The sequence below is a fragment of the Rhipicephalus microplus genome, chromosome X (genome assembly GCF_043290135.1).
Source record: "Rhipicephalus microplus isolate Deutch F79 chromosome X, USDA_Rmic, whole genome shotgun sequence".
Taxonomy (NCBI): Eukaryota; Metazoa; Arthropoda; class Arachnida; order Ixodida; family Ixodidae; genus Rhipicephalus; species Rhipicephalus microplus.
The window spans coordinates 261,411,633-261,425,266 of NC_134710.1; the positions used below are offsets into that span (position 1 = coordinate 261,411,633).

The 13,634-nt window shown below is 50.4% G+C and overlaps 1 protein-coding gene across 1 annotated transcript in view; it reads right to left on the minus strand.

Moving 5' to 3' along the window:
* Positions 1 to 13,634, minus strand: part of ec (ubiquitin specific peptidase echinus) — a 73,757-nt gene that overhangs the window by 29,336 nt on the left and 30,787 nt on the right. Inside the window, exon 2 of the mRNA XM_037414114.2 lies at positions 2,375 to 2,568. Coding sequence (XP_037270011.2) covers positions 2,375 to 2,521 — 147 coding nt within the window. The 5' untranslated portion in view covers positions 2,522 to 2,568. The remainder of the gene's footprint in view (positions 1 to 2,374; positions 2,569 to 13,634) is intronic.

The window sequence follows — 13,634 nt, forward strand, 5'->3', positions numbered from 1 at the left end:
GAAGAAAAAAAATGAGATAATGGGTCGCGTAGACGAGCAACTCTTCACCCCGGGCCAAGTTTAGGGGGAAGTCTTGCGCGGAAACATTCTTGGCAGCCTGTTCGCGCGCTCCTTCAATGGGTCGCTCACGTCGAGTGACTGAGAAAGCGGCCATGCATGCCATCTCCGCGCTTTATTTTTGTAATGCTGCAACGCGCCTGCCACGCAATTAAGTGCGTGTACGCAATAGGCGCGCAATCGCGTGACAGGGCCGATACTAATTAGACATTGGTCCGCGATCGCCGTCCCCTCGCGAAGCAGGTCAGGGCAAAGCCTCTCTTATTTTCTCCCATCCTTCAGGGTTACACAGATATATGCGAGACACGTCGTGACGTAATAAGGTGTAGAAGATCAGTCCGACTTAGTAAGATTTTTATTTTTGTAGGAAACAACGAAGTTGTAAACGACACGCTTCTTTCGCACTGGTTCATAACAGCGATAAGCAGTCACAGCGGTTATCGTTTTTGTGGCCGATAACAAAACGTGTTCATCGTAAAGCCACCACCATCGTTGCGGCCCTGCCGAGACAGCACAATGGGGCCAATGTTGTGGTCGTTCGTACGCAGAACGTTAGGGAGCACTAGAATCATCGTGCGCCCTGACGCGCGAGCGGGTTTGTCACGTGGTATTCTTGTATTTCGCGGGCATTTGTAATTCGAAGAAAAACAATAATACTTAACATATATAAAGTTTTTGTCAAAACTATCTATTTGGACGGTTTGCAAACCGACCTACAACTTTCTCATTGAAATTCTTTATCCATCTTCGTTCCCTCAAAAGTTAGTTAATTAAACAGATCTAATTAAACAATATTTCAGGACACAGAAATTAGTCTGAGTAACTCTAGGCAACGGTAAGCAACATGCATTCGGTCACGTCGTAATTATGTACGTGTTCCGACATATGTTTAAACTCTGGCTAAAGTTCCGTGGGACACCCTGTATATTTGCCATTCGTTGGGCGCCTTCAGTAATAATACGTCCAGCGTCAAGATTGGCTAAACTTTTGTCTTGCGAATGTGTAAATCTTCGTGAATTCGGGTCTTAGATGCCCGCTACAACTATACGAAGCAAGTGTGCGCGGTGGGGTGCACAAGAGCACAGCCTTCGCCAGTGGCTTGGCAGAAAAGCTTCCTTGGCTAAGTTCACTGCGAATCATATGTCCGACAAAAAGCCCTTCCCAAAAAGCGCGTTTTCGCCTAACAATTTGGCGCTCTATATAGGAAATGTGACAACGCGAATTCATTAATCTGTTTATTTCCGCAACTATCGATCTGTCAATGCGCATCCCCCTCCTTTATAACGCACCGACCTCAGTATTGGGAGCGCGACCCTAATGGCGTCTGGGGCGTTTGCTCAACAGGTTATGTGCAACACGCGAATGCTCTGAGGCCCCGATCATTCGCGTGCTGCTAACTGTGAGCATCTCGTGACTTTTACGCGTGACCATGAACGCTGCCCTCCCATTCATCTTACTCATTTTGTGAAACCCTTTATGGCGAGGCACATACACCCTTCTCGCGGCTACTCAGCCACTGCGTTCATTCTCCTGCTCCGTCCACGTTTCTTCGCTCAAGGAGGTCAACACAATTTCGAACACGTTAAACTTGAAGCCAGAGACCTCGCGTGTTCCAGTCAACATGTGAACATGATCTCATTCACATATGTATTTCTTTTTTGCCCTTTTTTATGTAGTTGATGTTCCTTATGCGTTCTGTATATGTATGTACAATAGCACAAATAATGTATTTTTCTTTTCAAAACCCATATACTTGTATTTTTTGAAGCAATGTTTGCTGCCCTTTGTTGTTTTGCTACCTGAGATTTTTTTTACCATAACTATGAATTTCAACCCTGCTAAACTCCCCTATGTGGATTGCAGTATCTGTAAATAAATAAAAAATAAACATAAAGAGAATGTCGAAGTGCAAGATTCGCCTGTACACATTCCGAATCCCAGGGGCGACCAGCCTGTAACGAATTGAACTCGAGTTATTTACACATAATAGTAACGCCATAAGTCTGAATATTATCATAATTCAGGCAGCGATACATCGAGGTGGAACCCTTTTCTTTAATTATGAATGCATGTGAAAGCAGTCCACCCGTGATCCACGCGATTGGAACACCGCGGGAACAGATAATTACGACACGGAAGGCTCCAAGCACTCTATTATACTCATTGTCTCATCGCGTTCTGCTCCAAACGCGAGCTTGGCTGCGCATCTGACGTATACTCGCTGTTCCAACGTAAGTATATATAGTAAGTAGCCTATATACTTAGGTTGGAACGGGAACACGTGTCCGAAAGAGAGTGGCCGTGCATAAGCGTATACCTGTACGGCGCTGTTGAGGAAGCAGTTGTTCTGGCCCGGCATGTTGAGCAGCCCCTTGGTGCGGGTGATCGACATAGTGCAGCGGGGCATCATCATGCTGTGCGCCAGGCTGGTGGCGCTCGCAGACACGCCCTTGGCCGGCGCCATGGCCGCCCTCGACGCTCAGGCTCCTGGGGCGCAGCTTCTCACGGGCCCTGCGAGGACATTGAGAGGCGGTCATTTTATGTGCTTCCGCGGCACCACTTACTGGCAGACCAACAAAACTCGTTACTTGCCAACAACCAGGCCTGCTATGAAGTGCGAACATCATGATTAGGTGTGAGTAAAGAAGCTCACCTCTCTGTATCCTGTGTTGCCGCACAGAAGTCACATTTCACTTATATAACGTACGTCCAGTGAACTGACTCTCTCTAGCTGCGCGTCATGCCTGCTCAAGCGACAAGGCACTAACGCTACGGCGTTCGATTGATACGCGGCGATGATCAGAAATGCCAGGTGCAACGAGTGAGCACACGCAACTCCGCCGACGTCAGTCAACCGTAGTTAGACTTCGCTTCGTCGGTTCGCGTGTCGGTAGCTAACTGCACGGTTCGCTTGGTTTACGGTTGTTGGCCAACTCATAAACGTCGGCGATTCCCACGCGCGAGGGCGACCTTTCTAAATCGTAACGTAGGGCGCATTACCAACGTTTGCATTTTGTGTTGGCGCACGTAATATTTAACTATGCGACTTGCAAGCTAACTCGCACTTCGTGTTGCTTAATTTCGAGTTGCAGTTCCTGTAATTAGGATTCGTCGCGGAGAAACCGGACAGCTAAATGTCCGCACCTGTTGCTATAGCTGCCGACGTCCACAAACGCCAAGTGTGTCGCTGATTGGGTGTCAACTCAAAGACGGATAGTCAGCCATCTGCGGTGAGGCGAAAACACTTTCACAGCAGCTATACGACCACTGCGCAGCTCCGACGGAGCGGATGCACCAAATATGCGACCATTGGTCCAGCAACGTTACAGAGCCGCGGGTTCCGCATGCGCCGGCCGCATTTCCCGTTGGTGCCGTGAGAATGGGAAGCTCGCGCTGACAAACAGCAGTCGTAAAGTGCCCGAGCAACAATGCGGGCGTCGCCCTACGGGCGGGGCTTTCCGCCTTCGGGCGACAACCAAGCCCGGTGCTCGCATACCGGTGGCATCCGTCACGACGACTGCCGTCGGAAATTGGCACTACGGCTCGCTGTCGCCTTTGATTGCTTTATTGGGCGGCACTCGCGCGTGCATCGCTGCATTAGCACATCTAGTACTGTGCGTGGCAAACGCGAGGACAATGACGACCAGAAGACCCTGGACGCTTCCCGCCAATATTTGGGGTTTAACAGCTTCGGAAAACGCACCACGCATGACTGCTCTCTATGCTAGAGAAAAAGAAAAAAAAGGCCCAACCAGGGCTGACGCACGATGAACGGAAATGCTTCAGCTCAAATATGCGCAGGCGCGCCCAACACCCTCGACGATGCCGCCGGTAAAAGGTTCGCGGGAGCTCCCGCGTCACGCACGACGACATGGTCGCGCTACTAGGCGAGCACAGCGTGAGCCGTGGCCTCCGTACGCAGCTGAGCTTTTTTTCCCTCGGTGGAAGACAAGGCTAGGTTTCGTCAGACTACCGGGGATGTCACCCAAACGCATCGCAGCGCCAGAAGACTTGCTTAAAATCGCCGAGAGCAGCGAGAGGACGTCTTTCAAATTAGTGGCGGCGAATGAAAGAACCGACGCATCCTCCACCAGGTCACAATGAGTCCACCGACTTCGTGCATAGCGGCTTACACGAGCGCATAATTTACGAGACAAAAGGGCGGCAGGCACTCTGTGGGCGAAACTTTCTCCGCTTGACCCGAGCGGCTAGTTGTTTTGGTCGCCATCTTTCGAGGCCGATGTTTCCTCGCGCTACGTGCGCTCTGCCGCAAAGACGCGCGTGCCACGAGCAACGCACTCCGAACCGGTTTCGAGCGCAAGACCTGTTATCGGACGGACGCGTACGCGAGGTCTCCGGAGCAGCGGTGGCTTTGTTCCTGGTCTGTACACCACAACACAGCGCACCCGATCCGATGCAGGCCGATCGCCTGCCTTCGTACCGCCAAAGAGCGTGTACAGGTTGTCTGCTGTGTACATATGCACAGTCACACGAACGGAAATGAATGCTGAGGGTGAAAACGACCGCTTGTTGCTGCCTGCTTTTTCTGACCCTCGTGTCTCTATACCGCAATCACAACGCAACAAGTAGCCCGTTTGTCCCAGTTAAGATAGGTATGCGCTGCTGCTGCTTTCGTCGCCACCGGAAACCACCACGCACAACACGAACTCGACAGCCGAGCGGCTTAAACATCCGTGTCTGGAATGTTTTTTTTTTGTTTTGTTTTTTTTTAACAGCGTTAGACAAACTAACGAATATAAGATTTGGGATATGAGCATGCAAACGCAAATTTCTGCACTATATATGCACTCGTTCAGCCTTCCATAAATACTTTTAATTTCTGCACTATATATGCATTCGTTCAGCCTTCCATGAATACTTTTTTGCGTAGACAGGAGAGAAAGAGAGTGAGAGCCTGAGAACGCTTAACTTTGACATTTTTCTGCCACCAACAAATCCATAGAGCAAAACTCCATGTGTGATGTATGAATCGGACGCAATCTGTCACCGAAAACGAAATCTGCAGTATTATGTCCTATACTGGTGCTAGACACAATAGGGCTGTTTCAGGCGCGGCATAAGAAGGACGCGCAAGTACTGACTCTATAAGTATACCACATGATGTCGTTCACTGAGCGAGTGATCCTCCTTACGTAGCTTTATAAAGCCAGCAACGGCGTGTTGTTTATTTTACCGAAAAACACTTACACCAGGCAAATTAACTGGACAGCATATGTGCAACGCAAAGAAGAAGCACAACTCGAAACCCGCACAGGTTATATACCTGATGACAGCGATAAATGTTCAAAGACTCCGTCGAGCTGTGAAGAGCGGCGTACGTCAAAGCAGTAAGTTCACGCTGATCCCTCATCTGGGTTGAGGGAATCCACTGTCAAGGAGCGTCCTTTCACGCATGCTGCAGAAACGTGCAAGAAGCTGCCCAAGTGTAGACTGCCGATGCGCCTCAGTGCTTCCACAGAATAGGGCGATCTGTTGAGGCGGATGTCTCGCCGGAGCTACGTCTGACTGCGGCCAACGGTCCAGTGGCCCCACGCAGCCGGCGACTCCGACCACCGCTCGCGCGCCACACTCAGCGGACGCCTCAGAAACTCTGCGCCGCGACCGGCGAAGTGTGCGTAACGAGGCCTAACGGACTCGAGCCGCGCTCTTCTACACAAATTTGTGCCGTGGCTCAGAGTGAAGCGTCGTCCCCCACCCTTGCTACTCTGGGTTTATTGTTCCGGGAAGCGTCTGCGATACACTGTTTCCCCGAGTTTGTGATTCTTTCTTTCTTTCTCAATGCGTTTAAGCGTTTGCCTGATATAAGATTGCGGTTGATGAGCGCACTGTACTGGGCGGCGGGCTATACACTGTGACATACATGACAAAAGAGGTGAACGAAATCGCAGTGACGCAGTTCGTCGCGCTGATATCTAAGTGAGAACGGGGTGGGCGTTCATCCGAATCCTCTTCGATCTTCCGACATTCGGACCAGTATCCGGAGTGCGTGAACGAAGCTTACGTCCGCTGCAGCCGCAGGCTGCCATTGGGCCTCCCGGCATAAGGGTGCATTGTATAAACGTAGAACAGGCGCGGTCCAGCTTCGTCGGCGACCGGTCGTGTATAGGACTCTCTCTCTCTCTCTCTCTCTCTCTATATATATATATATATATATATATATATATATATATATATATATATATATATATATATATATATATATATATATATTGTGAGCATTATTTATGCGTCCCATCTTTTCATCTGTAAATACTCATCATCACCAGTCAAGTTTAGGTTGTGGGGCACATACTCGAGTCAATAAAAGGAGAGTCTCGAGTGTTCTCGACGCCATCTTACAAGTGGTGGAGAGTGCTGCCCGGTTCCTGCGTCCTCTCGCGTTCTCGGACACCCCAGCGTCTTCTAGAACGCATCCCTGGAGCTCCGTTCAGGCCGCCGCTTAAACGACCTGGGTCCGGTAATGTCGCAAGCCGCCCAGTCCAGCGTGCCAGCTTCGCCACCGCTCCCACCGGCAAGAAACCCTTCTCACCTGGTCACCAGCCCTCAAAAGGATCCTCCGCTGTTCGCAGGGCTTCCGGGTGAAGACGTTGAAGACTGGCTGGAGGAGTATGACCGCGTGAGTGTTATCAACAACTGGGATGAGCCTGCAAAACTCACCCACGTTGCATTCTACCTGAGCGGCGTCGCAAAAACGTGGTTTTTCAACCACGCCACAGATTTTCCGACATGGCCCGCCTTTACACGTCAGCTCCGCCAGATTTTCGCCAACCCGTCAGTGCGCTCGGATATCGCCAAAAAGAGGCTTGGCGCACGTGTTCAACGCCCTGGCGAGTCTTACACTTCTTACATCGAAGATGTTCTCGCCCTTTGCCGCCGCATCGACAACAATATGGCGGAAAACGACCGTGTGCGCCACCTACTAAAAGGAATTGCGACTGTCGCTTTTAATGCGCTTGTGGTGCAAAATCCGCAAACCGTAGCCGATGTTGTCGCTACCTGTCAGCGCCTTGAGGAGCTTCAGACCACTCGGGTACAACCTGATATGTCTGATCTGAGCTCCAGTCAAGATACAACAGAGCTGCGTGCACTGATCCGCTCTATCATCCGCGAGGAACTTCACGCACAGGCTTCACCTCGCCACCTCGATATCCGAACGACGCCACCCGCCACTAGTTTGCGCGATGTCGTGAGGGAGGAACTGGCCTTGATGACTAGTACACCAGCTCCGAGTTCACATTCCATGCCCAGTTATGCTCACGTTGCTGCAACGACACCTACGCCCCACCAGAGCCTGGCCTCGATGTTTGTCACACCTGTCCCGAGCTCATATCCTGTGGCCATGCCAACGTATGCTCAGGTTGCTGCTAGGACGCCTGCACCCCAGCAAAGCCCAATGCAGCTACCAGCGCCCGAAGTACATGGTTCGCTCAACTCACTCGCACCGCGACCATCTTCCCAGCCTTACAACGCCTGGCGCAGTTCGCGGCCGACTTGCTTCTATTGCGGCATCCGTGGTCATATTTCAAGGTTTTGCCGACGCCGTCAGCAAGACGAACGACGAGGCTACGATAACCTTGAACGGGACGACTTCTACGCGACTGGACCCCCCTATCGTCGGCTGTATCCGAACAGCACACGTCGGTCGCCGTCTCCGCAGAACTTTCACCCAGTTGGCAGTTCCCGGTTCTCACGTCGTCGCTCACCTTCACCGATGCGGCGTTCTTCTTCTCCTCTCCGACCTTCTACTTCAATTCCCGACCGCCAACTGGAAAACTGAACAGTGCAGCTTCGGGAGGGAAAGCTGCATCTTTCGAACTGCGTCAAACTCCTCCGGACCGCCCATCGAATGTTTTATTGGTGTATGTTGAAGGTATACAGACAGAGGCACTGGTGGACACAGGCGCATCACATTCCGTAATTCGTGCAGACTTTTGTGCCCGATTGAAAAAAGTTAGGACGCCCTACGATGGTCCTCCCCTTCGTTGCGCAGATGGAGTCCCTATTCAGCCTTCAAGTGTTTGCACAGTCCGTGTTTTCATAGATGGCATCATTCACCACATTCAGTTTCTTGTACTTCCTTTGTGCACTCACACAGTAATTTTAGGATGGGACTTCCTTTCTTCGGCATCAGCTTTCATATCGTGTCGTCAGCGAGTCATTCGAATGTCAGCCACTGAGAGTTCATCGGATGTCGATCCATACAGCTTCCGTTTCATTGCTGCTACTGATTGTTTCATTTCGCCAGGAGATGAACAACTTCTAACGATCGCTTCGGATACTATAGTTAATGGTGACGTGTTCATAGCTCCATCAGTTCGCTCGAAACCTGCGGGGCTTACCATAGCACCCGGCCTTGTGCGGTTTAACGACGGTAAAGCATTGGTCACCGCCTTGAATCCAACTTCTTCGCCAGTGATGCTGCCCCAGGGCACTGCTGTGAGCTGCTTCGCTGACAGTGAGTCCTTTTCACTGATTCCCCTTCACGCAGAATCACCGCCTTTGTCTGCTACTACTGATATCAAGGCTACCACTGTTACCTTAAATGACACCATAAGTCCTCACCTCACTGCCGAGCAAAAGAGAGACCTCTTAGACCTTCTCCAAAAGCACAGCCTTTCGTTTGATGTACATTGCAAAGTTCTGGGCCGCACCTCCGTTGCAGAGCACAGCATCGAAACCGAAGGCAGCTCCATTGTACGCCGCTGCCCATACCGTCTCTCTTCGGCTGAACGGCAAATCATCGAGACAAACGTCGCCGACATGCTCAAACGGGATATTATTCGACCTTCATCCAGCTCCTGGTCGTCTCCTGTGGTGTTGGTCCGGAAAAAGGATGGCTCTGTCCGCTTTTGTGTTGATTACAGAGCGCTCAATAAGATCACGAAAAAAGACGTATATCCGTTGCCACGCATAGATGATGCCCTGGACTCCCTACAAGGCGCAGAATATTTCTCCAGCCTCGACCTCCGATGCGGGTATTGGCAAATACCTATGCGCGAAGCAGACAAGGAGAAAACAGCGTTTGCGACGCCTGACGGGCTTTACGAATTTAACGTCATGCCCTTTGGCTTATGCAACGCTCCAGCAACATTTGAGCGCATGATAGATACTGTCTTACGTGGTCTCAAATGGAAAACCTGTTTATGTTATTTAGACGACATCGTCATTTATTCTTCTACTTTTTCTCAGCACCTTAAGCGTTTGGACGAAGTTCTAACGTGCATTTCGAACGCTGGCCTACAGCTGAATACAAAAAAGTGCCACTTCGCCAGCACAAGCATCAAAGTATTGGGTCACCTTGTCAGCAAAGACGGCGTTCGACCCGACCCCGACAAGGTTGCTGCCGTAATTAGTTTTCCACGTCCGCGCAATCAAAAACAATTGCGAAGTTTCGTAGGCCTGGCGTCTTACTTCCGCCGCTTCATCCGTCACTTTGCTGCCATTGCGGGGCCGTTACACAAGCTTCTGACGTCAGGGACGGATTTCACGTGGACTGACGAGTGCGAGTGTGCTTTCCAAGCCCTTAAGCGTGCTTTGACATCAGACCCCGTCCTCCGTCACTTCGATGAGAGTGCACCCACTTTCCTGCACACAGATGCCAGCGGCCACGGAATCGGTGCTGTCCTCCTCCAGCGCGACGACACTTCACGTGAGAGAGTAGTTGCGTATGCCAGCCGCGCACTAACACCTGCAGAGCAAAACTACTCCATAACAGAGCAGGAATGTCTCGCTGTCGTTTGGGCCATCCAGAAATTTCGACCTTATCTGTATGGACGCCACTTTACTGTGGTTACCGACCACCATGCCCTATGCTGGTTGTCCTCGCTGAAGAATTTGTCTGGGCGCCTCGGTCGCTGGATACTGCGTTTGCAAGAGTACACTTTTGACGTTGTGTACAGGTCCGGCAAACAGCATCAGGATGCTGACGCTCTCTCTCGCTGCCCTCTGCCACTTTCATCTCCAACCACGCATCCCGAATGCCCCTCAGGTGATCAAGTGGCTTCCTGTTCACTCACGTTATCACCCCTGGCAGTTGCTGGGTCGCTACCTTTAAACAACAGCGCCCAGTTTGCCGCGTACCAACGTGACGACCCCTACTGTAACCGCATCATCGGATACTTGAATGGCTCGCCTTCTCCCCCTAATGCCAGACTACGTCGTCAGCTACGGCTGTTCAAGCTAGAGAACAATGTCCTGCAACACTATACTTACAATGCGGATGGGCATCGGTGGGTGCCAGTACTTCCCCGTTCGCTGCGAAAACAAGTTCTCGAAGCATTGCACGACGACCCATCAGCTGGACACTTGGGATTTCAAAAGACCTACAACCGCGTTAAGAGCCGTTTCTTCTGGCCTGGTCTTTCTACTTTTGTGGCTAATTATGTCGCTTCTTGCGCACTTTGTCAACGCCGGAAACGACCAACTTCAGCTCCTGCTGGCTTATTACAACCTATTCCATGTCCCGACACACCTTTTGCCGTTGTCGGAATAGACCTCGTCGGGCCACTTCCCGTAACGCCAGCGGCCCACCGCTGGATCGTCACAGCCGTCGACCACCTCACACGATACGCGGAGACCGCTCCTCTACGCACTAGCTCCGCCTCAGACGTTGCCGCCTTCTTTTTAGAAGCCATTGTGTTGCGTCATGGCGCACCTCGCACGTTGTTGAGTGACCGGGGCAAGGCCTTCATGTCGACAATTCTTGACGAAATTCTAAAAACTTGTGGCACACTTCATAAGACCACATCCGCTTACCACCCGCAGACAAATGGGCTGACAGAGCGATTCCACCGGACTCTAATCGACATGATATCCATGTACATCGGACCGAACCACGATATTTGGGACAAAATCTTGCCGTTCGTAACATTCGCACACAACACCGCTGTTCAACGAACCACCGGGTATTCACCTTTCTTCCTCGTCTATGGTCGTGCGCCGACATTCACCATTGACGCCTCTTTCTTCAATGCAATGACAAAAACGTCGACGACTACGCCAGAACATTTCGTCTCAAGGCTTGCTGAGGCACGGCAACGTGCTCAACTCAACACGGAGGCCAGTCAAGAAGACCGCAAGCAACGCTATGACAGCTTTCGTCGAGACGTCACCTTCCGTCCTGGAGATGAAGTACTACTTTGGACGCCTGTTCGCACACCCGGATTGTGTGAAAAGTTTCAGTCTCGCTTTCTAGGACCTTACGTTGTTTGTGAAAGAACATCTCCGGTCAATTAGCTTGTCACTCCCGTCGAGGGTTCCTCGGACCGTCGTTACCGTGCCTCCGAGATTGTCCACGTTTCACGTCTTAAACCCTTTCTGCGCCGTACCTTTCCCGCCTAAGTCTCGGCCGGGCCGGCCGCTCAAGTGCGCGGGGAAAATAAGTGTGAGCATTATTTATGCGTCCCATCTTTTCATCTGTAAATACTCATCATCACCAGTCAAGTTTAGGTTGTGGGGCACATACTCGAGTCAATAAAAGGAGAGTCTCGAGTGTTCTCGACGCCATCTTACAATATACATATATATATATATATATATATATATATATATATATATATATATATATATATATATATATATATATATATATATATATATATATATATATATATATATATATATATATATATATATACATACACGATCGGCGGCACCCCGGTATCGTGTAGTCGTAAAAGAGAAGCAACGCCGGGGCGCCATGCAGGAGCTCCTCGCCTCGGGCCCATCACAGCGTGCACATTGCGAAATAGGACTACAGTCCCATAATTGATCTTGTCTCCGCCTCAGGATATGCTATAGCATAATCACGCTGTCCCACCCCTTGACCCCATCTACCTCAGGCGCTCACAGAATCATCATCATCAACATTATTATTATTATTATTATTATTATTATTATTATTATTATTATTATTATTATTATTATTATTATTATTATTATCCGAACGTTTCCTAGCATACTACTAGAGCATCCGGGCATTCGTTCGCATATTCAGTGATGACGTCGCGTAGATGTGGCTCCGATGGTGTCCGCAAAGCGACAGAACACGTGCAGACGCTTCCATGGCCATATACTGTCCCGATAGTCTCGTCTGTCGCGATAACCTCAATATGCAGGGATGACGTCAGGCCGCGCATTTGTGTTGCAACGTTCTCATAGCTGGCGACTCTCGGAAGCGGTCATCGCCGTCCACGTACCTATACAGCGCGGCCCATGAGAATAAACGGACAACGAAGGTCGTGGCGAAAGAAATAAATGAAAAGCGGCCCACGAAGCTCCGTTAGAAGGAAGCGCGGCCTCGCGTCACCGCCGAGACAGGCGAGATGACGACGGCCGACAGATTCGACGGGGGCCCCGAGAAGCGACGCACCGCTCTCTCAGCCACTGAACTGTTAGTTTGGCCGAAATGCAGAAGGCCCTCGGATGTCACGCAGTTTCCTCACGGCTCCTTCACCGATGACCACAAGAGTCGGGGAAGCGGCTCCGAGCAAGGCGATCCACAGTCCACACGGGAACGATGGTCGGTGCACATCCCAGAGACGTCGCTAACTGTTCATCGTAATATTTTCGGAACGATTTTGCGTACGTGTTTAGGAATATCGTATTGAATGGATATTTAAGCCGATAAAGGCAGCTTATAAAGTACACGCAGCGAGCCAAGTCGACAGAACATTGTACGCCGCGATCATCATACACATCTCACTTCCATGCCAGCTGGATGATCGCCACGCCAGAGATCCTTCCAGTAGAATGAATACAGGAAATGCTATTCTAGACTCTCATTCACGGCCTTTCAACGAAGAGCGCCAATCTTAACTTCGAAAGTGTACGCAGAGCCTTTTTTTAGGGGGGGGGGGGCGATTTTTTTTTTTCAGGAACACAACCTGTTTCTGATGTTCCTCGGGTTGCCGTACATCTACGAAATACCTTTTCAAGCGATCGTTACGCAGTGACTATTTGCCCTATTGTCAATTTTGTCTCATGTTCCTTAATTGCCATCGCTCGCAAACAAGGAAACGTTCTGTCAAAGCACTCGCTTGTGACAAAGTGAACTATAGAGTGTTTTGCCTGCCTTCTGCGATCGGTATATTCTCGACTCGCTTTTTGCGTCACTCGTTTGACACCAGCAGCCAATTTTCGCTGCATCGTTTCGTTCCAAGAAAAGTGGATGATTTCTTACTTGATAAGGAAGTATTCGTGCTCACCCTAACGCTGGGCAGCCAACCATAATCTCGTCGCACAAAAAATGCCTCCGGAAGTGACCTAGCAAACGACCCGCCACTTTCGCGTGCATCTCAGGTTCTAGCATAAATTCTTTCGACAAGCTTTACGCGATGCGGGTAACTCGAATGGGACATGTTGGTCGCGCTTGTGAACGATGTACCGCACGCCCATCCCCCCCTCCCCCCTCCCCAAAGAAAGAAAAGAAAAAAACACGTCATTGAGCAGACAGCTGCAGTTTGTTGTGCAAGCATATCGGCGCTTACTCTGTGGCGTTGGTTATGCGCTACTGTGACAACATGCGACCGTGCTTCAATCTTTTAAACCTTTTAACG